Raw genomic sequence first — 26,695 nt, forward strand, 5'->3', positions numbered from 1 at the left:
CCACTTGATTCATTTCCAATAGAGAAATTTTGGAAAGGAAAAAAATAAATAAAAGGAAAAGAAACTAAAACTTTCATAGCTTGAAGATAGGTTTAAATTCAGCCTTTGGAAGTTGATTAGAGAAAGGATCACAATGAGATGTAGCTACTCAAGCCATGAAGCTACTGTAGTAAAGAGGGTATTTTTTAAATCATCTGTGTAGTGTGATGAGGAATGAAAAGTAGACTCAACTCCTGTTGTTCTATTTGTATTTAAACAAGTTAATATAATAATGTTCATGTTTTGAATGTATTACTACCTAAGCAATGGGGAAATACATTTCACAGATGAAACAAAAGAGTTGATATGCATATTACATACCTGGTCAAGAATAGGAAAGACCGCTGGGCTGTCTGTCACTGTGTTATTGTCTCTGCAACAGCACTAACTGGGTAATCTTGAATTATTCACTTAACCTCTCTGATGGCCAGTTCCTTCTTTACACAAATGGATTGTATTTCATATCCTAAATCATTCACTGGGTCATTTGAAGACAAAATAATTAGAGTAACAGTACAGCTGTTGTTATGCAAAGAGTAAAACCATTATACTATTATATCAGGGCACAATTACGTATAATAATAACTCCCTCTTACCTGAAGTCAGCCCCATGCTAACCTTGGGTCCCTCAATCAATAGCATATGTAACAGTAGCAATTAAAAACCACTCTGGAGGCAATGAAGAACAGGAGTTCTGGAAGATATACACAAAAGTCACCAGAAAGAAATGTCAATAATATAAATGTAGCGGAAGAGAAATGAGACCATTTCTTTGGTTGTAAGAGCCAATGGCTGTCTGTGTCCACAACCCCAGAGGACTTGACTGTGTCCAGGTAATTATGAAAAAACTCTACAGTTGACAGGGACATTTCAGGACAGGCAAACTAACATCCTTTCAGTGCAATATCCTTATAATGTAGTACAGGATCTATGTTAACACTACTGACCTGATGTTAAAAAAAAAAAGTTAAATTTTGTTAGGTATTTTCTTATCAAGGAAACAGATGAGCTCAATAAAATTTCAAAGGGCTCTTTACTTGGAGTATGGAAATACATGAGATACGGTGTATCACAGTCAATGAATAATGAAAATCAGGATCATTGTTGAAGATAACCTTTTACTTCAGTCAAAACTTCCAAACTAATTTGCCTAGTATTCAGTCTTGCTCTATATGCTTCAATCAAACTGAACTCCAATTACTCCCTGAAACACATAAGCGCACATTCAGTATCTGCCTACTTCTGTGCCTTAATGCATGCTGTTCCGTCTGTAATGCTTTTCCGCTACCCTTTCACGTGGTCAAATAGTAACCTCTCCCTGTCCGTCTCAGATGCTACCTTCTGCTTGTGCCATTGTCCTTGATTTCTTCATTCTCCCCACCCCCTTCCGTCTTCCCCAAGTGTTTCAAGACAACAGTCTTTGAAATTCATTTAAATCTCTCATCACAGTTTAGTATTTTACTTTGTACTCTAGCTGGTGATGTACTTTCAAAGAATTGAAAAAGATTTCAACAATTTTGCTAGACGTAAATCAACAGGATCTGTATTAGAAAGGAGCACAATGAAACATTTAAGTCACGAAGCTACTTTAGTATAAAGAGCGTATTTTTTTAAATCAACTGTGTAGAATGATAAGAAATGAAAAATAAAATCAGACTCTGTTGTTACATCTGTATTTAACAAGTTAATATAAGCGTGTCCTTGTTTTTAACATTGTAATTAACACCATCTTGAATGATGCCCGCCTGCATTGGTGAGAGTGATCTCTTCTGTACTTAGTCTCCTGTTTCAAATGTCAAACTCTTTCAGAAACACCCTCAGAGATATACCAAGAAATAATGTTTTACCAGCTTTCTGGGCATCCCTTAGCCCTGTCAAGTTGACACATGAAATTAACTATCACAGGATCCGTACATGAACTAATTTTGTACCCATGCCTTTCCTATTTGTGTCATTCAGCACCTTGCAGAATTCTTTGCATGTAAATATCTGTTGCCCTGCTTTTATTTTATTCATTCATTCCATAAATGTTTATTTGGCATCTACTGTTTAGCAGGTACTAGAGATTTGAATGAAAAAGGTAGTATTGTTCTTGCCTTGGAATCAATCATAAGAATAATCACTCCAAAATAATTGGAACTTGTGGTTTGCTACCAGGCAGGTAAGTGTTGATGGCTCAGTTCCCTCCTGAGGTTGCTGTTAGTGAGAAGTGTTACTTTTGCATGTCATTTATGTGCCAGAGGAACCTGGTATTGTAGTACTGAAGAGAAATTAAGCAGCAAAATCACCAGATTACTGGAGACAAATTTTGATTTCTAGGGATCTAATGAGAGAACTCTCTAGGAATTTTGGAGCCACTGAAGACACTGGGCACATCTCCTAGTTCTGAAATGATGACAGGTGCTCAGTAAACTTCAAAGAGCTACCAGTAAATTTCATTAGAGAATTTTGTGCTAAGAAGATGGTAAATCATGGGAAAATTGATTATTCTGCCACACAAATGATACAGCATAAAAGTAACTGACAATGTCAGTTTTACAGTTGAGATTTTTTTTAAAATATGGATTTCACAATCTCTCAAGAGAACTTTGGGGGCTAGGTCACTAGAAAGCAAGTACTTCCTGATGCTTTTCTCAAAATCAAAGATGTGTTCTTTCTTGCTCCGAAAATTATGACATACATTTCTTGGTGGCCAAAGGGAGAATATATTTGAACACGGGAGTAACTGAGTTGTAATTACCACAAAAATTGTTTGATTGTAATTAAACAGTAGTAAAGTTTGGAAGAAAGTGTGATGACAGGATTAAGTTTCAGTTAATTATTTTAGGTTATGTCTATAATTTCAAATTAATAGCTATATTAACTTGCAAAAATCTGTTTTTGTGTAAACAAAAGAAAAATATAAGTAGGGACAACCAGTCAGACTTGTTTAACACATTCAAGTCCTCCAATTAATATACAGACTTAAGAGAGACATCATGATGCTTGTGGTCAGGAATATTTCCTTTAATGTTATAAAGCTCTCAGCCATTGGAGGATTAAATGTTAAGAACTATTAATTTTTATCTTTAGGAAATAGGAGTCATTGAAAGGTTCTAGGTAGATGAATAACGGAATCACATTTGTTTATTTTTTTAAAGATGATATTTGGCTGTATCATGGAGAAGAGATTGAAAGCAGGTATGAACGAGAGGCAGACACTCTAATTAGGATAATGAGTTTAGATTTCTGGGCAAGAGATACTGGTGGCCAGAATGAGAGCAGTGTCACTGGGGATAGTGGACAGATTAGAAAGTTATAACTCTGCTGTCAATTTCAGCTTGGGGTTTTCCCCTACAGAAGCAATTCTCTGGTACCTGCTGGGTGTCCTACAGTTCAACTCCATTCTGACACTATCTACCTGGAGATGGCAACATCAGATCCCATAGGCTAAAGGCTCAGTCCTACAAGATCCTCCCCTGCCAGCCACCACCCCGACATACACTTAAGATGCCAATGGAAAGTCCAAGTTGGCACTTGTTCTTCTAACCAACTGACAGTCTCCTTTGCAGGTTCAGTGAATTGGCTAGAGTGGCTCACAGAACTCAGAGAAACATTTTACTTAACTAAATTACTGGTTTTTTATAAAAGGATGTAATTCAGAAATAGACAAATGGATGAGAGGCATAGGGCAGGGTATGGGGAAAGGGCCCAGAAATCTCTCAGAGGAGGCCACTCTCTACAAATCACCACGTGTTCACCAGCCCAGAGGATCTCTGAACCACGTCCTTTTGGGTTTTTATGGAGGCCTCGTTACATTGGCGTGGTTGATTAAATATTGGCCATCGGCACTTGAACTCGATCTCCAGCTCCCTCCCCCTTCCTGGAGGTCCGGGGGCTGGGACTGAAAGTTTCAACCTTTTAGTTACCTTGTTGCTTCTCCTGGCAACCAGCCCCCATCCTTAGGTGTGGTCCCAAAGTCACCTCATTAACATAACAAGACACCTTTGTCACACTCTTCTCACTTGGGAAATTCCAAGGGTTTCTGTGATAGAAATGGGAATGAAGACCAAAGGTATACTTCTTACTATAAATCACAATATCACAGTGGTACTTAATGATTTGTTATGTATATTTGGAGAGGATGAAGTCCAGAATGATACACAAATTTGGGGATTAGGCAACTTGGGTAAACGAAGGTGCCATTTACTGAAACAGGAAAACAAAGGAGTGACAGCAGGTTTACAGGCTGGCTGTGATTTCAGTTTTGGGCAGTTTTGGGTTTTCCAGAATAGATGTCAGTGGAGAGTTGGATATACACCATTATTGGTTATTGAAGCTGTGGGAATGGGTGAGATTATTCAGAGGAAGTTTAAGAAAATAGAAATTTAAAAGAATTCCAGGGAGAATGGTTGCTTGAGAGAGAGACATCCACTGAGAATCAGGGCAGCCAGAGAGGTGGGAAGGAAAGCAGGGGAGGGGTGTATTGAAAACCATATGAAGAGTTTGCTCCAGGAAGGAAGGAGAGGCCAACAAAGTAAATGCTAACTGTAGGTCAAGTAAAATACTGATGTGATTTAGTTATGAGAGCATATATAATTATTCCACTGGTATGAATATTTAGCTATTTAAATTTCAACAAAGAGCAATGAGTGAGAAAGGATAAATATTGGCCTTTTGTCACTCAAACATTTCTGTTCTGAATAGAATTCTTTTTTTTTTTTAACATCTTTATTGGAGTATAATTGCTTTACAATGATGTGTTAGTTTCTGCTTTATAACAAAGTGAATCAGCTCTACATATACATATATCCACATATCTCCTCCCTCTTGCATCTCCCTCCCACCCTCCCTTCCCTATCCCACCCCTCTAGGTGGTCACAAAGCACCTAGCTGATCTCCCTGTGCTATGCGGCTGCTATTTTACATTTGGTAGTATATACAAGTCCATGCGACTCTCTCACTTTGTCCCAGCTTACCCTTCTCCCTCCCTGTGTCCTCAAGTCCATTCTCTACATCTGCATCTTTATTCCTGTCCTGCCCCTAGGTTCTTCAGAACCTTTTTTTTTTAGATTTCATATATATGTGTTAGCATACGGTATTTGTTTTTCTCTTTCTGACTTACTTCACTCTGTATGACAGACTCTAGGTCCATCCACCTCACTACAAATAACTCAATTTCGTTTCTTTTTATGGCTGAGTAATATTCTATTGTATGTATGTGCCACATCTTCTTTATCCATTCATCTGTCGATGGACACTTAGGTTGCTTCCATGTCCTGGCTATTGTAAATAGAGCTGCAATGAACATTGTGGTACCTGACTCTTTTTGAATTATGGTTTTCTCAGGGTATATGCCCAGTAGTGGGATTGCTGGGTTGTATGGTAGTTCTATGTTTAGTTTTTTAAGGAACCTCTGTACTGTTCTCCATAGTGGCTGTATCAATTTACATTCCCACCAACAGTGCAAGAGGGTTCCCTTTACTCCACACCCTCTCCAGCATTTATTGTTTGTAGGTTTTTTGATGATGGCCTTTCTGACCAGTGTGAGGTGGTATCTCATTGTAGTTTTGATTTTCTTTAATGATTAGTGATGTTGAGCATCCTTTCATGTGTTTGTTGGCAATCTGTATATCTTCTTTGGAGAAATGTCTATTTAGGTCTTCTGCCCATTTTTGGATTGAGTTGTTTGTTTTTTTGATATTGAGCTGCACGAGCTGCTTGTATGTTTTGGAGGTTAGTCCTTTGTCTCTTGCTTCATTCGCAAATATATTCTCCCATTCTGAGGGTTGTCTTTTCGTCTTGTTTAAGGTTTCCTTTGCTGTGCAAAAGCTTTTAAGTTTCATTAGGTCCCATTTGTTTATTTTTGTTTTTTGAATAGAATTATTCTTACAGTTCTTATCCCATAATTCAAGTTAGTTATACAAAAGACATATAATGAAAGAGAAAGAGAGAGAGAAATTCTTGGAAAAGATTATAGAAATGTTGCATTGGAAGTGCCACAAAAGTAATTTAACTCCAACTTCTGCATTTTATCAGATGCATTAGTAAGTTTGCTGTATGCATACACACTATTGCATACTTTCTTATATTGACCCAATATAATATATTTGGGTCATACATTAAGTCATCCATCCATCCATCCATCCATCCATCCATCCATCCATTTACTGAATGCACTCTATGCTTGATGAGAAGGTGATAATACAAAGGCATGGTCCCTGCCAACAAGACATGTATGTTCTAAGAAAGAAGACAAGTATGTAGTTAAGTGAATTCGATACAGCGCTGTTGGAGCTGTGAATGTCATGGTCAATTGTTGTCTTGTGTAAGGAGTGAGGGACAGGTCATGAATGTACTTGTATAGAACAGATGGAATTAAATGAGTCAATGCTGAGATTGGCACTGTAAAATTGAAGGCAAAGGCATTTTCCCTAGACTTAGAATCAGGGAAAGAGTGGGGAAGAGGAAGTGGATATTCAGAGCAATGGGTACAGAGTGAGAACGCTCAGAGTTCATTTGAGGGACTGCAAGTCATTGATCTTGGCTGAACCTAGGGTTCTGGTACTTCTTCTTTCACCCTTTAAGTATTGGAAGGCTGGTTTCTCCATTACGGGCTAAATATAGACGAGGACATTGAAGTGTAACTCCTCAGCATCCTCACTGCCCTCCTGGGGTGTATCTGAGTTTGGCAGTGGCTCTCTTAAAAGTCAAGGGCCTTTATTAGAAGAAAATATTTCAGTGGTGGTGTGAACTTAAATGGTACAGTGAGCATAATTCTTCCTACAATTGGATGTAGTAATTCCAATATTTTATATCTAGAAAGGCAAGAAAAACTAAGATGAGTGAGCTGTAGTCATTCCTCATTAAGGAGAGTTGTGTTATTGTGTTGGCTGTGTTGTTCCTAGTTCTATAGCTTCCATTAAAACAATGCGAATAAATACTCAAGGACTTTGAGGCAGTGGGGTTCTGAACAGTTAGTCTGAGATAGACTTCTAGTCCCAGCTAATCTTTGGGGAAGCTAGTTAACATCCTTAAATTTGAGATGTCTTAGAAAATAAAATAGCTCCCTTTTTGGGTCAATATGAGGAATAAATAAGTTAACGCATATAAAGCCTTTAGTTGAGCATGATACATGGTAAGTAAATACATAAAATATTGAGTGCGATTATTGTGGGCTGTGTCGTAAATAAAAGTTATTCCCAAGTAGGTATGGGCATACAAATCACTAGTAGAAAATTTTCAAGATGTACCTTAGGGCCCCATTACCAAGAAAATTTTATTTTGTAGCTTTGAGTTACATACCAGGCGTTAAAAAAAAGTTCCAGAGATTATCATGATGTAGGTAAGGGTCACCCTTATATAGTAGCATCACTAAACTTTGTATGCAACCTAACGGATTCTTACATCATCTTAAATTCCCAAGAAATGTGGCCTTCTTTATTTTGTGGAATCCTGCCATTTAGTGGAATTAAGTAAATTTTGATAAACAAGCTTTATTTGGATATCAAGGCATTGGCTAGAACAAAGCAGATGGAATCTTACAGATTGAAGGAGTTGGTCAGAAAGAGCTGCTTGTTATATTTTATTTTATTGAAACTGTTTTGGAAAGGTGCGTATGATTCCGCTTCGGGGCACTGATTCCTGTCATCTACTGTCTTGCTAGGTGACCCAGGATGACCGCGTGATTGTTTAAAACATTAATCTGTCAGTTTTGGAGACTTTCACGGACAGCTCTTTGCCATAGTTTTTGACTCATCGATGAGGTTTACATAGCTTTACAGTTGACATTGATTTGTTCCATTCCATCTCGACATCTGGGCTTGTTCTTTCCAGACTTGTTGGATGCTTTGCTGTAAGCCTCCTATTATTACCCTGTCATCTGTGCCACCTTCCCTTCAGATTTGGCTTCAGAACATGTCTCCGTGGGATGAAATTAACGTTGCCCAGAATTTGTGGCTATGAAGTCAACTCATTCATATGAAAGGAGAATTAAAAGTGATGTGAGAATAAAGGTCCCCCAGGATCACTTGATAATACAAATCCTTGATGGATGCAGAGATGAGGGAATCAGGGGGCAAAAACTCATCTACACAGTGGAAAACTAGTCTTTCATCTTTCCTGCAGAGATTCAAGCCAGAGGACAGAGAACAATTCCTAGACCCTGATTCTCTCCCAGGTAGAGAAACATCTGAGGACAACATTTATACGATGAAAATGACTATAATTCACTCTCTAATAAAATATTTCAAAACATTTGAACAGTCATTTTGCTCCACTATTGCAAGCAGAGTCACTAAGTCAGATTCCCTAAAATCATTGCATCTTAGAGCCTGAAAAGAACTAGCAATGATCTTCCATTTCTCTCCTTTGACATAGAATTGAAGTGATTGTGTTGATATTGGTGCTTCTAAAAACTAGGTCTGATCTACAGAAGAGATGGCAAGACATGGGGGGGACTGAAATAGAGAGGGTGTAGTGAGTGTCTGGGCGAAATAGACTATGTGCTGAGTCTCCAGCAAGAGGCAGGGAGATATTAGCCAACGGGCAGCCTTAGACAGGAGGATGGAAGAGGTCAGGGGAAAGCAGAGTTATCTATTGGGTGAAGGGCTCATTGGACAGGCCAAGGGACCATCGAACCAAGCCAACAGCAGGCACAGAATGGAATATAGAGAAAAGGCATCAGTCCCCAAGAAGGTTGATTCCTTAACAAGATGCTCCTAAAAAGGCCCCAGGCCTAGAGCATGATTGCTATCTTTATTACTGACCCAGGGATTTACTCAAAATTAAAACTAGGTATGGACCAAATGGAAGAAATAGAGGACACAGTAGGAAAGTTGACTGAGTCTTTCAACTTTCCTCACAGGACTAGCACCTTGAACAAGACCAGTACCTTCTGTGGCTCATTGATAGGTTTTCCTTCCTCATCTAACTTGATTCAGCACGAGGGGCAAGTTTTCCTGAGGGCTCATTAAGGAGAGCCCTGGAGCGTCCACTGTGGAGGTTGCACCCGTCAGACCCCGCGCCCCTTTCTGCCCTCCGCCCTCATGCCCACCACCATTCCGTTAGCAAACAGGAGGAGGACTTTTCACAGGACCACCGCTCTGTGTCTGGTCCCTGCTGATGCTCAGTATTCTTTTCTCCTATTGGAGGGGAGGGTGACAAAGAAGGCTCAATGCCTGAGTGTGTATTGTCCACACAAACAGTCTCAGGATGCTTCAGGTACCCCTTCCCATTTTGTCTGGCTGACACAGTCAGTTTTCATCTTGAGTCCTTGGACTTCAGCAATCAGATCAGCACTGTGCGAAACACCTTTATCTTAAACCATCCAACATCTCATCCATTGTCTCCATTCTCCACTACTGTCCAGTCTCCTTTACATCTTCTCATATGTGTAAAATCAGGACAAATCTAGTTTTACTTAATGCTCTGTTCAGTCTAAATTTTTCCACTTTCTCAAACCTCAGACTGGTGTTATGCCACAATAAATACAATATTTATTGAAGGAATTAATGAAACTATGTGTGAGTGTTTTCTGATTTCAGTTTTCATACTGAACTAGCTAAGCCCCCTCAAGGGACTTTACGTGGTTTTATCCATTTAAAAACATTTAATGGGGCTTCCCTGGTGGCGCAGTGGTTAAGAATCCGCCTGCCAATGCAGGGGACATGAGTTCGCTCTCTGGTCCGGGAAGATCCCACATGCCACGGAACAACTAAGCCCGTGTGCCACAGCTACTGAGCCTGTGCTCTAGAGCCTGCGAGCCACAACTACTGAAGCCCGTGCACCTAGAGCCCATGCTCTGCAACAAGAGAAGCCACTGAAGTGAGAAGCCCATGCACCACAATGAAGAGTATCCCCTGCTCGCCACAACTAAAAGAAAGCCCAGATGCAGCAATGAAGACCCAACACCACCAAAAATAAATAAACAAACAAATAAATAAAAATAAAGTCAATTAGATGAATATAAAAAACATTTAATGAACTCCATTTAATTAAGTCAAGTGAATTATTAATTTAAGCTCTCTAGGAAAAAGTTATAAAACTATATGATAATTTTTCTTATAATAGTCATAATCTATGATGTGACTCAACAATGTGCTATTCTAGGAGTGAAAATCATTTAAATCTGGCTCTTAGTAAATTTTAATGAACTTTAGTATCATATATCCGCTACTTCTATAAATTTTTATGATCTCAAAAACAAGATAATTCCCGCCCGTTGGGGAGGTTAAGGTCCTCTGACACTGCTTGCTTTTTTTAAAAACCTCCTTTACTGTAGGATGCCCTCTCTAATCCACCCACTTCTTTTTTTTTCTAATTGATGCATAGTTGATTTACAATGTTGTATTAGTTTCAGGTGTACAACAAAGTGATTCAATTACATATATATATACGTTCTTTTTCAGATTCTTTTCCATTATAGGTTATTACAAGATATTGAATATAGTTCCCTGTGCTATACAGTATGACCTTATTGGTTATCTATTTTATATATAGTAATGTGTATCTGCTAATCTCAAACTCCTAATTTACCCCTCCCACCACTTCCCCTTTGGTGACCATAAGTTTGATTTCTATGTCTGTGAATCTGTTGCTGTTTTGTAAATAAGTTCATTTGTGTCATTTTTTAGATTCCACATATAAGTGATAACATATAATATTTGTCTTTCTCTGTCTGACTTCCCTCTAGGTCCATCCATGTTGCTGCAAATGGCATTGTATCATTCTTTTTTGTGGCTGAGTAGTATTAAATTGTACCACATCTTTATCCATTCATCTGTCAATGGTCATTTAGGTTGCTTCCGTGTCTTGACTATTGTAAATAGTGCTGCTATGATTCACCCACTATTCTTAATTCCCATGAAATCCCAATTCTCTAGACAGTTTCTAAGTCCACATCTTGGGGGTATTTTTTTAACAATTTTATTTAATATAATTGATATACAACCTCCACCCCTCACCCTACCACCTATATTTAATGTATACAGTTTGATGAGTTTGGACATATACATACACCCAGGATACCATCACCACAATCCAGGACATAAACATAAACATACCCACCACCTCCAAAAGTTTCCTTGTGTCCCTTTCCTTTTTTTTGAGGGGGGTGCTATAGAAACACTAAAAATGAGATATACTCTCTTAACAAAATTTTAAGTTAACAATTTTAACACTGTTGTTAAATATAGGAGATCTCAAGACTTATTCATCTTGTATAACTGAAACTTTATACCCTTGAACAACAACTCCCCATTCACCCCACTCCCTAGCCCCTGGCAACCACCATTCTATTTTCTGCTTCTGTTGTAAGTTGGACTATTTTAGATACCTATGTAAGTGGAGTCATAAAATTTTTGTCTTTCTGTAATTGACTTATTTCACTTAGCATGTCTTCCAGGTCCATCCATGTTGTCGCAAATAGTACAATTTTCTTCTTTTCAAAGGCTGAATAATGTTGCATTATGTGTATATACTGCATTTTCCTTATCTATTTGTCTGTTGGGCATTTAAGTTGTTTACATATCTTGGCTGCTGTGACTAATGCTGCAGTGAACATGGAGGTGCAGGTATCTCCTTTAGATCCTGATTTCACTTCTTTTGGATATATATACCCAGGAGTGGGATTGCCAGATCATATGGTAGTTCTGTTCCTAATTTTTTTTTAAATTAATTAATTTATTTATTTATTGCTGCGTTGGGTCTTCGTTGCTGTGCGTGGGCTTTCTCTAGTTGTGGCGAGCAGGGGGTACTCTTTGTTGCGGTGCACGGGCTTCTCATGGCAGTATCTTCTCTTGTTGTGGAGCATGGGCTCTAGGCGCGCGGGCCTCAGTAGTTGTGGCTCGCGGGCTCTAGAGCGCAGGCTCAGTAGTTGTGGTGCACAGGCTTAGTTGCTCCGTGGCAAGTGGGATCTTCCCGGACCAGGGCTCGAACCCATGTCCCCTGCATTGGCAGGCAGATTCTTAACCACTGCGCCACCAGGGAAGCCCCTGTTTCTAATTTTTTAAGAAACCTCCATACTGTTTTACACAGTGCCTGCACCATTTTACATTTCCATCAACAGTGTACAGTTTCTCCACATCCTCGATAATACTTGTTATCCTTTGTTCTTTTGATATAGCTATCCTAACAGTTATTAGATGATATCATATTGTGGTTTTGATTTGTATTTCCTTGATGATTAGTGATGTTGAGTGCCTTTTTTATATACCTGTTGACCATTTGCATTGAATCTTCTTTGGAGAAATGTCTATTCAGGTACTTAAGGCATTTTTTAATTGGTTTGTTTTTGTTTTGCTTTTTTACTATTGAGTTGCATGAATTCCTTATCTATTTTAGAAATTAACCCCTTTAAATATTTTCTTCCATTCCATAGTTGGCCTTTTCACTCTGTTGGCTATTTCCTTTGCTGACAGAAAAGGAAGCTTTTTAGTTTGATGTAGTCCTACTTGTCTATTTTTGCTTTTGTTTCCTGTGTTTTTGGGGTCATATCATTTTTTATATAGCGTGATTTATATCACCACTTCTCCACTGAAACTGCCCAGGAGAAGCCGTATTAGTGGTCTTGTGCCTTATGGCTATTCTTGTACTTATTTTGCTGACTTCTCTTGTTCCTTATCCCTCCAAATCCAGATAACCTGCAAAGATCTTTCTTCACTCTTCTTCTCATCTCTCTTTATAGTTTCACCTTCACTGAATTAATTTAATAGCACATATTCACTTACAACCAGTATTATAAAGTTCACTAAATATATCTACATTTATTTTTCCCATTAATTTCTTGGGTACCCACCAGGCCTTATTAGCAACATCCCTCTCTTGAATGCTCTCTCATCTTAAAGTCTCTAAGATACCCAAGAATTATTCAGTCCTGAGAGGTCTATTCTCCCTCCAGATATCAAACTGAGTTAGAACTGGGGAAGGTCATCTTCCCACCCACATCACAGCCTAAGTATCTCCTAGTGGAATAGAAGCTCATTCACTGTTGTAATGATGCCCTGGAGGATACCACAGAAGCCTTTACGCCACAGGAGTGATCCAAGTTTGAGAATCTCAGTTGCATCTCTGCTAGTTCCCAATTCTAAGGTCAGTTTTCAATTCCAAGCGTAAAACCATACTAGGACCAGCTTAGGTCCTGGCAGTTCCCATCCCCAACCATGTACTGTGGCCAAAACAGCCCTTCCTATGAGTCTTAGGCCCTTGGGTTGGGGTAAGGTAGAAAATGGCTGTAAAATAAGTGACAATGCAGTAAGGCATTTTGGAACCCAATCTCTAGAGGTCATACAAATAAAAACTATTTAAATAATGAGTAAATATGAATGTTAATGAACTTCATAGTTTACACTGACATCACATGTCTCTACAGTAATGGACTGCTGTGGTCTCTGAAACAAAATAATTGGCAGTATTGGGAATATTTAGTTCATTCAATATTAATTCGTTCATTCAACATTTCCCTTCTGTATGTCCAGATATCCTAAAACATCATCTTTGATCTCATTCTCTTTCCTACTTTTGAAGGAGGAATTTCTTTCCTGGCCAAGGCTAATCCTTTCATCCCATTACCTTAACATTTTTGTAAAGTAAGGAAAAAAACAGAACCTAAGAAATAGCAGGTTTATGATGTTTATATAAGGCAATGCATGTAAAGCACTTAGTATAGGTACATTTATTTAATAGATATTTTTTGAGCACCTACTATGTGCCAGGACTGTCCTAGATACCAGATACAGTGGCAACTCAGCAGGAAAAGTTTCCTCCTTATTTGCTCTCCTAGTAATTATGCACTCAGTAGTAAGTGCTCAATAAATATTTTTGCCTCCAATTTTATTATTATGTTTTGTGTTATTTTATTAATAAAATATAGGATTTTAGGTGCAGAAGAGAAACCTCCTTGCTCCTGGAAGACCTTGACATTTGCTGTGTACTCCTTAGAGAAACACAGAGGGAAAATTCACTTAATTACTTGCTTGTTTCACATATGCAATGACAAAGTAAACATTTATTGAATGGACATTTTAAAAGGCAAAGCATTGATTCTGTTTCCTTAATAAAGAAAATTCCAATTCAATTAAAAAGTCATCATGCAAACTAAAGATACAAGTAACCCAAAAGGAGCTTCTATTTTTAATACTGAAATAGTGAACAAAATTAAATGGGTAAAAACTTCAGTACTTAGCTGTTTAGTAGTACATTTAGTATGAATTTTTAAATACAGTGGAAAATAAACATTTACAAATCAAGCATGGGGGAAAAATAGTTAATTCTTAATCTTTCAGCTTTCAGCTAAGAAAGTAACAGTGACCCAGAAGTAATACCTTCCCACCTGAAACAACAACAACAACAAAAATCACCAGTTTTCAAAACACTGCACTTTAGGCAATGAAGGACAGTGATTTTTTTTTTAATTTTTATTGAAGTATAGTTGACTTATATATATATATATATATTTTCAGATTCTTTTTCCTTTTACGTTATTAAAAAATATTGAATATAGTTCCCTGTGCTATACAGTAGGTCCTTGTTGGTTATCTATTTTATATGTAGCAATGTGTGTGATCATGAGTGTGTGTGTGAAAGAAACATAAAGCTCTGTAACACAATTTTTATTTCTCAAGAATGCATTGTGTGTGGGGTTCCCTGGTGGCACAGTGGTTGAGAATCTGCCTGCCAATGCAGAGGACACGGGTTCGAGCCCTGGTCCGGAAAGATCCCACATGCCGCGGAGCAACTAATAAGCCCGTGAGCCACAACTACTGAGCCTGTGCGTCTGGAGCCTGTGTTCCGCAACGGGAGAGGCCGCGACAGTGAGAGGCCCACGCACCGCGATGAAGAGTGGTCGCCGCTCGCCGCAACTGGAGATAGCCCTCGCACAGAAATGAAGACCCAACACAGCCAAAAATAAATAAATTAATTAATTAATTTAAAAAAAATGCATTGTGTGTATGTTACAAAAACCTATATATATATGTTATATATATAGATTATATACATATATATATAACTGAGTCACTTTGCTGTACACCTGAAGCTAATACAACATTATAAATCAACTATACTTCAATTAAAAAAAAAAACTGAAAAAAAAGATTCTTCGGATACACAAAGCAAATGAGGTGAGCCCTACAATTGCCCCAGCTTACTGCCTTGAGAGAGTTTCCCCACAACAGTGGAGAAAGGGAAGGGGGACCCAGGCAGAGCCCAGAGGACTCCCTGAGTTGGGGAGAAAGTACTGAGAGTCCAGAGAGGTAAAGGTGGCTGGAATTTGCAGGACAAAATAGAAGAAAGGTGATTGCTGCTCAGAAAGAGAACCCTTGAGATCTGCAGAGGGTCCCCTTGGACTGTTCAGCAGAGAACTGAGCAGCACATGTATGTAAGGAAACCACCAGGGGGCAGGGAAAGAACTACCTGAAAGGATGGGAGGAACTAGTACCTGGTGCTCACACCAAGACCCAGAATATGTGCTTACACCCTCCAGCCAAGCTGGGAAACCAGCTGGGAACCTGATGCAGATGCTAGAATTAGCAAATCAGGACAGTGAAACAGTTTTTAATATGTATATTCCATATGTTTAGAAAGTTAAATAGAGACATGGAAGATTTAAAAAAAAAGACCCAAGTGAAACTTCTAGACATGTTTGATTCATCAGTGTTTGAGATTAAAAATACACTCCATGGAACTGATGGTGGATTAGACACTGCAGAAGAAAAGACTGGTTAACTTGAAGACACCAGTAGGAATTAAACAAAATGAAACACAATGGAAGAAAAAAAGACTTTTAAAAGTGGAAAAAGGAATCCATGACCTGTGAGACAATTCCAAGTGGCCTAATGTACACTTAATTGTAGTCACCAATGGAGAGAAGATAGTGGGAAAGAAAAAAATTTTTTTGAAGAATTAATGGCTGAAAAATTTCCAGATTTGATGAAAACTATAAAGTCACAGATCCAAGAAGCCCAATGAACCCCAAGCATAAGTAACCTGAAGAAAACTACACCCAGAGAACTTTAAAATCAAGTTGTTCGGCACTGATGATAAAGAGAAAATCTTAAAAGGAGGCAGAGAAAAAAGACACAATATATTCAAAGACATGAAGACAAGGAATATCATAGTTTTGTTTTGTTAGAGACAGTAAATGCAAGAGAGAACAGTGGAGCAAAAATGTCTTTCAAAAATGAGGGCAAAATGAGAACTTTACTAGGCATATAAATCTGAAAGAATTCATCACTGAAGGAGCCACATTACAAGAAATATTAAAAGAAGCCTTTCAGACAGAAAGAAAATGATGCCAGATGGAATTAAATAGATGTACAGAGATGAAGAGCACTGAGTATTGTGACTATAAGTTTAGAAGGCAGATTGCATGAAAAAAATGTCTCCTAACACCCCCCCTCCCATAAAACTGATGTGAAGAAAACATTTAGTGAGGCCACAGCCTTCAGCAAGCACATCCAAAGGTAGTGTCTGTCCTAGCAGAAGCCCAAAAAGGTTTGTAAATCCTGACTCAGATTTTCTTGCCGTATTGGACTGCTTGTAACATATGCAAATATGCAGCAAATTAAAGTCCTTTAGATAATACCAATAATGAATTTCTGTTTACCTATGAGGAGCTCTGTATAATCTTTGTGTTAATGTTTTTAAGGTGTTATCAATTCAAAGGTATGAGTTGGTTTCCTGTTATACAGACATATTTAAGATAAAATATACAGACATACCTCATTTTATTGCACTTCACAGATATTGCATATTTTAAAAAATAATTAATTTTTTTTGGCTGCGTTGGGTCTTCGTTGCTGCACATGGGCTTTCTCTTGTTGCGGCGAGCGGGGGCTACTCTTCGTTGCGGTGCACGGGCTTCTCACTTCGGTGGCTTCTCTTGTTGTGGAGCACGGGCTCTAGGCGTGTGGGCTTCGGCAGTTGTGGCACACGGGCTCAGTAGTTGTAGCTCACGGGCTCTGGAGCGCAGGCTCAGTAGTTGTGGCGCACGGGCTTAGTTGCTCCACGGCATGTGGGATCTTCCCGGACCAGGGCTCGAACCCGTGTCCCCTGCATTGGCAGGCAGATTCTTCACCACTGCACCACCAGGGAAGTCCCAGATATTGCATTTTTTACAAATTGAAGGTTTGGGGCAACCCTGCATTGAGCAATTTGGTCAGTGCCATTTTTTCCAACAGCATTTGCTCGCTTCATGTCTCTGTGTCATATTTTGGTAATTCTCACACAATTTCAATCATTTTCATTATTATTATATTTGTTGTGGTGACCTGTGATCAGTGATCTTTGATATTAACTATTGCCAAAAGATTATGACTCACTGAAAGCGCAGATGATGGTCAGCATTTTTAGCAATAAAGTGTTTTAAATTAAGGTATGAATGTGTTTTTGAGACATAATGTTATTGCACACTTAATAGACTACAGTATAGTATAAACATAGCTTCTATTATGCACTAGAAAACCAAAAAAATTCATGCAGTTCGCTTCTTTGTGGTAATGACTTTATTGTGGTGGTCTGGAACCAAACGTGCAGTATCTCTGAGATATGCCTGTGTTTTATAAAGATTGGAAATGAGAACCTTCTAGAACTTGCATATTTTTAAGGAACTGCCCCCCAAAAGCAGTAGAACTTGCAGGGAGAAGAAGGAGAGGTTAGATACACAAAATGCAGCCAGCAGAGGTCTTGGTATTCATTCCTTACAAATCATCTTTGATGTCCTTCAAAATATATAAGAAGAAACATTTGAGCTTCAACAATATGCTTCCTTGGTTTTAACACTGTAAATGGAAAAGCTGAGCTCTCACTTCTCAAGTGGTTCTTACTTAGATCCCTGAAATAATGTCAACATAAAAAAAAATCTGCTCTTATAGAGAACAAACTAGTGGTTAACAGTGGGGAGAGGGAAGAGGGAAAAGGCTTCCCCCTAAAAGGAGATTTAAAAAAGGGGGTTATTATGGAAGTACATGAAATCATGTGTGAAACTTTTGAAAATTGTAAAGCACTGAAAGAATAAAAAGAAAAAAAAAAAGAAACCATCACCTAACCAAAATCAAAAACAAAAACAAAAAAACCAAACACAAAACAACAACAACAAAATCTGCTCTTGTGGAAAAGAGCAAGGGTATTTTTAACATATGTAGAGGACACACCAGATCCTACTTTTTATAGGTCTCACCCTAGAGCATCCCAGGGTAGCAAATAAAATAAACTCATCTTTTCTGGGAAGACAAATCCCTGTAATGCTGGGAGTTTTAGTTCTCCCAAGTTAACCCCTACCCTCTTTTTCAGTATTTTTCAGCATTCTTAGAAGTTTTCCCATCCCCAAAACACAACTGAGCAAATAATTTATTTTTTAAAAGAAGTTAATTGTGATACTATGAAAACTACTTCTGAATTTTTTTAGTTAAAATACATAATTTACTATAATTATGTTTATTAAAAACTTAAGTGTATGGAAAAATAAAACATAAAGATTACAATATGGTATGAAAATCCTGTAGCTGGAACAGCTAAAATCCTTGCCGTACTGACTGAATCATTTTTCATTAAAGTTAATCTTTTAACAGCGAGTGTCAGGCAGTTTTTTAGAAGCATTCTTCCTTGGTTCAGCTGGCTGTTTTTTAAGGTGATGTATCAAATATCGCAAAGGTTATTCACTTTGTAATTCACCGTGTAATTAGACCTTTGTAATTAGAATCAGTGTCCTTGTCGTTTAGCTGGAATATAAAGAATGAAAAGTGTAGGTTTAAAGCATTATTTTCTTCAATCTGCAATATGTAAGTAATATGAAGATGCAATTAGTATATAGAAGCACCTAGATGGCCAGTAGGGACTAAACACAATACTCCAAATCATATAAAAAATAAATTGTTTATTTATTGTTTCACTTTTGGTTACAGGAGTATTAATATCTGTTGGGTACTGAACATTTGCCACACATAGCACAGGCTTATTTTTCATGGTCAGTGTCTCATTTAATCTTCACCTCAACCTAATGAAGTAAGTATTGTAAACCCATTTTACAGATGATGAAACTGATCCTTAGAAAGACTGTATAGCTTATTCAGGGCCCTGCAGCTGATGGGTCCCAGCACTGTGATATGAATTCAGGTCTGTCTGAAATCCTCATACTTCTTCGAGACCACATCAGCAACCTCTGCTTCTCAAATTTAACGTCTTGAGAAATCCTAATTTCCCCTTTGACCATACTGTCTTTTTGGTCTGATTTCCAGTTTCCGCATAGCTGATAGCATTCATCTTTTTGATGGTTTTCTTTCAGGAATTACAGTTTGAAAGGCTGACCCGAGAGCTAGAGGCAGAACGCCAGATCGTCGCCAGCCAACTGGAGCGATGCAAGCTTGGATCCGAGACGGGCAGCATGAGCAGCGTCAGGTACTGAGTGCACGGCTCCTCGGGGCTGGGCTTTGAGTTGCCAGTGAAAGGGAATTGTGGTGTTTATCTTCTCCTTACAAACCTGGCAGTGGAATTAGAACATTCAGTCAGATGTTGGAAAGGAATTGTAACCGACCCGATTTAAGATGTTCAAAGGTGTCCGATCTGATTTGTACTTCAAATTCTTCACAAAATGAACGCCGTCCCTGAATGCAAATTACACATCATTTTACACGAAAAGGAGGCTTTGCGTTTAGTCAACTTACTGGAAATGAGGAGATGCCATGTCACAGTCTCTCAGCTTGGTTCTTTTTTCTAAATGATCCAGAGTTGCAGGTTCTGGAAATGAAGGAGAGAAGGTTTTGGTGTAACTTGCATTATTCGCTAATATACAATGCTAAATTGTAAAATTGCTCCTCAAACATCAACCAATGCAATTCTTGTGTGTGAAAGCATTCAAATCCATAGATAGAATGGATTGCTTATTCAATTAGGGGTTGGTTTGAGATTATGAAATATTTAAAAACAAAACTTAGTCACTTGACCACAGAATAAATTATCTGCCTAAGGACCATATGTTCACATTTAAAAATAGAAGTGTGTGTGTGAGTGTGAGCATGTGAGTGTGTGTGTGTGAAAGAAACATAAATAAAGCTCCATAAGATGACTTTATTTTTCAAAAATGCATCGTACTTTCCTGTCATCTTGTTCTGTATTGTGGTTTTGACATGCTACATTTTTAGGGAGGTATCTTCGTTAAGGAAACAACAGTTGCTATGGCAAATAAACTCCAACATTCTAGCGACTTAACGCAATAGCGGTTTGTTTCTTATTCATGCAACAGATAGAGGTGGTGGATGCTGGTCGGGGGCTGCTTCCCTTCCATGCAGTAATTAAGGACCCGGCTTCTCTCTTGAGAGCCCTGCCATCCACTACGCCTCATGGTCAATTGCATGTCAATTGCATCACTGCAGCCACAGTCCATTGGTGAGAACCAGTCACATGGCCTCTCATAGATGGAAATGGGGCAGGGATTCCTAGTCTTGGCATCTATAGCCACTCTGCCTAAGAGGCAGGAACATGAGTTTGAGGGTCTCTTAACCAACTACTGCCACAAAAGAACTAAAACATGCTTGAATCCATTGCTCTTAAAATATTCTATCATTGTAAGATTAATTTGTAGTTGGAATGTTTCCTATTGGAGCTACCTGCCATTAATCTTTTAACATTGTTCTTTGCTTTGTCCAACAGTGATAACCTTTAAATGGAAATCATTGCACCTCTTGTTAGACTAAATTGCTTTGAAATATCATTTTCAATAGTAAAGCCTTAATTGTGGTATGTTAAAGCCCATCTGCTTTGGCACCCAAGTACCTAGGCTATGCTAGCTACAGATAGGTACATTGTAATCTCTTAAACTCATCACAGACTTGTCTGAACATCCACATTAACTAAAGCAGGATGGGCAAGAAAAAGGAGAAGTGAATTGTGTCCACTTGAAATTGTTTTCAGAAGGTTGACTGGTTGAAGTTAGTGAGACTAAAGTATGGGGAAAAATAATATTTATAAGTGTGTATTTGATTTAGTACATGTGGTTGTACATATTTGAAGAGCTCTTTTTTAATGGTGAACATGGCCTGAGAAGCTAAGTCTGTCAGGTTTTTTTAGGTCCGTAAACACTGGTTGAGTTGACATCTACATCATTTGCTTTGAAACCCATTGTTTCACCATTGGTCAGATTACCTTTTCAATTTGTATTCCTAATCTTTCTGTGTGATAACTTTGCATACTCTCCATCTTGTATTTTGTTTCACCCGCCTCCAGCCCTTGGTAGCAGCAGGTCTGGGGGACCATGTTGTATCCTGTATCTCAATTCCCAACTTCTCATTGGATCAGAAATGGATATCTGACCCAAGGGTGATTCATCCAGTAACTGGCCTACAAGAAATTAGTCTTGTGCTCTTGAGAATGTGAACTAAGTGACCCCAAATCTGTGACATCTAATGGTTTGTGTTAGGAGATGGTGGCCATGAGGATTGGGTGCTGGCGGAAGAATCTGTGGTGACATAGAGTAGTCCAACAGAGACTCTGTGGTTCCTGAAAGTCAGAGACCAGTTAAGTTCCCATTAGGTCTGGCTGCGTTTAGATGTTGCATCTATGAGATTACCTTTTAAATTCTTAAAAACTTTCCTCCTCCCTCATTTGATTTGATTGAGTTGATATCTTTTCTTAGGTCTAATGTTTCATGAATAGAACACATCAGTGAACTGCCAAAGTAGGCAGAAAAATTATCCCATGGCAACTTGTGATTATTTGTACTGTCTCTTGTATTCCCAGCTCACAGCCCATGATACATAATCAATAATTCTGTATTAAATATATATTAAATAATAGTGCTGAGTGTAGATGACCCTGCCTAATTATTTCCCCTTGCCATATAGCTATATGATATGTCTTCATCGAGCTTGACTACTTTGTATTTTGGAAATGTCTAATGTATGAATCTGCATTTGAATAATACAAGAAATTTACTGATATTTCACTGGAGAAAATCCAATACATAGCTTCCACTGTTTTTTTTTTTTGTTTGTTTGTTTGTTTGTCACAACCTAGTTGTTTGCTCAGCTTAAAAAATGCACCTTTGGAAATTCAAGTCTTTATTAAGGGTGATAGACTAACCTAGTTAGCACATCAAAGGGGATGTTTAAAAATAAACAAAATAGAATGTAAACAATTTTTGAAAAAGGAGAACAGGTAAAGAAGTCTGTGATGATTTAGATTTGTTTCCTCTTCTTAGGGACACTAGGGAGGAGTAAGAGGGTTTCTTAGAAAAAATGAAACAAAATCATATATTTTTCAGATTTTTATATAAGTGGTAAAAATGACTGGTAAATATAGTTTGGTTTTCCTCTGCCTGTATTGACGTTAGGAAATTGCTCCGTTTCCTAAGACCTTTCCTGGTAGTTACACTGACGATTTAAACTTAATGAAAAGATATTGTTAGTATGCATTTATAACAGCCAACTTTGTAATAGTCAATCAAATCATAAATGAGAATGCCGAGAATTTGGAGAGGGGAGAATCTGGAGATAGCTATTGTTGCAGCAAAGCAACTTCTGCATCCTCATATCTAGTGTACAAGTAGCTGCAAATAAGAACACTGTGATCTCTTAAACTCTTCTCAGACTTTTCTAAGCAAATTCATATCATAGCTTCCAGAAATCAGATCAATTAGTGGTTGTTGAAGTGTTATCAGTCTTCTAGAATAGAATTATTGTTGCTTCTTACTGTAGCTACAGTTCCACCATGTCCCTTATCGCCTTCCTCTCTTGGCTTTCCTCACTGGTTTTAGGCCAAACCTTTCCAAGCTCTTGGATCCTTCTCCCTCCTACAACAAGAGAGTTTGGTTCCCTACCTTCTCCCTAATTCCCCAGAACCATCCAGATCTGAATCAGGAATGCTATTTATATAGAGGAGGCCCTTTATTTAGGGTCATGACCAAATCCTTCTTGCTAATAGCCCATTTCCACCCTCTGGCCAGTTGCAACTACTTGGTTCTCACCCATTCCTCAGGCTAAGCCCTGTCAGGGAGGTCTTGATCTGGCAGCCCTATGAGCCACCTGGTCCTCTTCTAGATGGGACCCTGTGTTGCTCTTGCAAGCCCCAGAGGACCTGCCTGTACCCATGCCCTTGTCATACTCTCTATAGACCCCTGGAACAGCATTCTAACTCATCCCTTTGCCTGCATCCTGCCCAAATCCATCCTCCATGTGGTGTGAAATTGATCTACGTAAACACATACATCAGAACCATGTCTGTGAGGGACCTGTTCCCGCTTCTGCAATTTCATAAATACACCACTCTTTCCCACCTCACATGGTTATAGGCATGTGATCCCTTCCATCTAGAATATCCTGCTTCGTTTTCCAGGTCACCTCTTCCTATGGATCCAGTTACCCAGCTCAGGGCTCACATTCTTCTGAATGTCTTCTTGATCTGTTCAAATTGGGGCCAGATGTCCCTTCCTTGGGAGTTATTAGAACTTAATAAAGTTTGGAGTCTGGGACTCTATTGACCCTTCTAGAAGATCCTTGCCACAGAATGTTTTAACGTTCAGTCAAAGGACACTGGGAATTTTCTCAAGTGCTGCTGAAAATTTAAGGGTACCAGACTAGATGCCTACTCATATCCCTTGATTCCCATGGGCAGCAGGAACATATTGGGGGAGAAATTGAATTCAAATAATAGTTGGACCTGTTTTACGAACTCTTCCTAAAGGAGACCTGACGCTTGGAAGACTGGTGATGATGATAATGGTGACGATGATTTTGACAATAGTCGGTCTGGAGCTCAAAGACAATGTCAGAAAATTCAAAGCTAGAGAGATGTGACACATGATAAATTCTCCTTTGCTGGCTTTAAAGATGGAGCTAAAGACATGGCTAGCAGCACATGTGGCTTCTAGATCCTGAGGGTGGTGCCCGACTGACAGCCGGCAAGGAGCAGGGGACCTCAGTCTTAGGACCAAAGGGAATTGAATTCCGCTCATAGCCTGAATGAACTTGGAAGCAGGTTATTCCCCAGAACCTTCAGAAAGGAAAGTAGCCCAGCAGAAACTCTGATGAGAACCTTGTAAGACCCTGAACAGAGAATCCAGCCATGCCACTCCTGAAAAACTTATGAAACTTACAAAATTTACAGAACTTACAAAACTGTTAGCTATAAAAAAATTATATGTTTTCTAAGCTGCTCAGTTTGTGGTCATTGGTTGTGTAGTAATAGAAAATGAATACAGTGCTTTTCTATTGGTGGTATTATATATTACAACAAGCTGAATTATGAAAGTTTTTTAGAGAAAATAAATTTTATTCTGTGAGCATCTGTATTCCATTCAAAAGTTTAATGTCTGTAGCCAATTTTATTTTTCATGCATATACACATGCATTTGGACTCACATATTAAAATAATCTATAGCTTTGTTTCTAAGAAGTAGAGGTATTTGAATGTAGAGTAGAGTCATTATTTACTGTAGAATAAGGAAAACTAATAAAGCAATCATCTTTAGCCTTGCCATTTTTATAATATAGATACCCAAGACTCCAATTGGAGTAATATATGTTTAAAAAGACAAAATGCAGGGACTTCCCCGGCAGTCCAGTGGTTAAGACTCTGCCTTCCAATGCAGGAGACAGTGGTTTGATCCCTAATCGGGGAACTAAGATCCCACATACCAGAGGGGCGCAGCCAAAAGTTACAAAATGTAATATATGTGTAAAAAAATGCTTGCTCCACATAAGAAGATGCTCTTTCTTTCCAGCAGATGAATTATTGAATTTCTCACAAACCAGTTTCTTCAAAAGTGTGCCATATTTTGGAGATTGGGATACAAAAGGAATTAATGTTATAAATGTTATCAAGGGTCATTCTCTTTATTAACTAGCCTCTGTGAGTATGCCAACAGTTTTATAAATAGAGTCTAAAAATCTTTTCCAGACCTACAAAGAAGTCAGGCTTATTTTAGAGAAAATACTGATCTGGTTAAATTAGCAGTGAAGAAACATGTCAAGTAGTCACAAACTTTTTGTCAGAATGAAATGTATTTATTTAAAGGCATTATTTCTGCATTTTCTTAAGAAATCATATATGAATGTAATTGTTTTCCAAAGTAAGGCATATTGTGCATTTCTTCATTATCCTGCAGGATATGATATTGAAACAAGTAGATATTTCCATTTATTCTTTTTAAATAAAGAAGGAAGAAATTTGCCAAAATACTTCATTTTGGAAATCAGACATATTAAATAATTACTTAAAATTTTTCAAATAAAGTTTTTTTAAATTATGTAGATATTTCTACACATACACACATTCCTAAACAGTCATGTAGCCAAAGGCAAAAAATCACTCAAAGCCATAAGATTCTAGATTCTTACCACCAGTGAATACTTTTGCCATCAAAAAAAAAAAAAAAAAAAAGAGCTTTTGAATAACTTTTAGTTTTTAAGAATTTTTTTTTCATTAAATGAAGTTTTTATTTAAAATACCTGGACAAAAACTGCTGCCTCTTCCTCCCCTGCACTGAGACTTTGTGAGCCTCCTCAGCCACTAGAAGTAGGTTCTGGGCCTCTTGTTTCTTCCCCTCATCTCTAAGTAATTCCCCAAGGACAGAGCCTCAGAGTCTATGGCAAAGCAGTGGCCAGCACATAACAGTTCAGTCAATGCCGAATGAATAAAAAATGAATGAGTACACAGTACTTTCATTACTGTTCTTATTCTCATTGCTATTTTTTTTTTTTTTTGGCAAAAAATCACCAGTCTTATAGTGTTATCTGTACATATTTCCATCTCTATACATTACATATAAAATATTGTATATTATTCTGACCTTGCCAGATTCCAAAATAGTTCTCTGGAATCCAAGGCCTGTTGGTTTGATGTGCTCTGTGGTGTGGAACTGTGGTTGACCTATTCTCATATTTTCACTCTCATCTTAAGAAGGTGATGATAATAGTGATAATTTTAACAATAATAATGGTAGTATTTTTGGAGCAATTTCCATAGGCTGGGCACAATATTAACTGGTTTATATAGGTCATGCATTTACTCCTAGTTAACCCTATGAGTTAATAAGTGTTACTTGTATTTCATTTTGTAGATGAGAAAACTGAGATTCTGAGTGAGAAATTGCTTTCCCAATATCCAGCAGCTAGTGACCAGACATTGGGTTTTGTACCCATGATTTTTGAACCCAGGTATCTTTACTCCCCAAGTACACATTTAAAATGCCTCGCTGAAATGCTGTTATGATTGTGTCTTAAATGGTGTCTTGAATTATGTTGTAAATAGCCGTCTAAATGTCTCCAGTCCATTTTCACCCTAGAGGTAAAACATTTTCCAACTGATTTTCTTCTTCTTCCCTCCCCCCCCGCCCCCCGCCCCCCTCCAATGATTATAGCAGTTTCGAAGTTCTTCATCTGAATATGTTTCTGATTTTATTCTTATACAAATGACTTTAAAGAGTGTCAATAGTATACATTATCATTGCTTTTAAGTGCATCCAAAGTAACTGTTCAGTATTCTCTTGCAAATTGCCAGTGGACAAATTACACTAAGTCTATAAAATACTAGTTATCACATTGTCTTAGTTTGTTCAGGCTGCTGTAAATGAATGCTATACATTGGTTGGCTTACAAACAACATAAATGTATTTCTCACATTTCTGGAGGCTGGGAAGTGCAAGATCAAAGCACAGGCAAATTCACTGTTTGGTGAGAAGCCGCTTCCT

General features: G+C 38.2%; 1 protein-coding gene and 1 long non-coding RNA gene across 2 annotated transcripts in view; one reads left to right on the forward strand and one right to left on the reverse strand.

Annotated features, from left to right (window-relative positions):
- The window catches only part of CTNND2 (catenin delta 2), a 943,287-nt gene that overhangs the window by 316,154 nt on the left and 600,438 nt on the right, over window positions 1-26,695 (forward strand). The window contains exon 3 of the mRNA XM_082458356.1: window positions 19,298-19,410. Within this exon, the coding sequence (XP_082314482.1) occupies window positions 19,298-19,410 (113 nt within the window). The remainder of the gene's footprint in view (window positions 1-19,297; window positions 19,411-26,695) is intronic.
- The window catches only part of LOC309659097, a 219,034-nt gene that overhangs the window by 140,322 nt on the left and 52,017 nt on the right, over window positions 1-26,695 (reverse strand). The gene's annotated exons all lie outside the window — the stretch shown is intronic.

The sequence above is a fragment of the Balaenoptera physalus genome (assembly GCF_965194825.1).
Source record: "Balaenoptera physalus genome assembly, chromosome: 3".
NCBI lineage: Eukaryota > Metazoa > Chordata > Mammalia > Artiodactyla > Balaenopteridae > Balaenoptera > Balaenoptera physalus.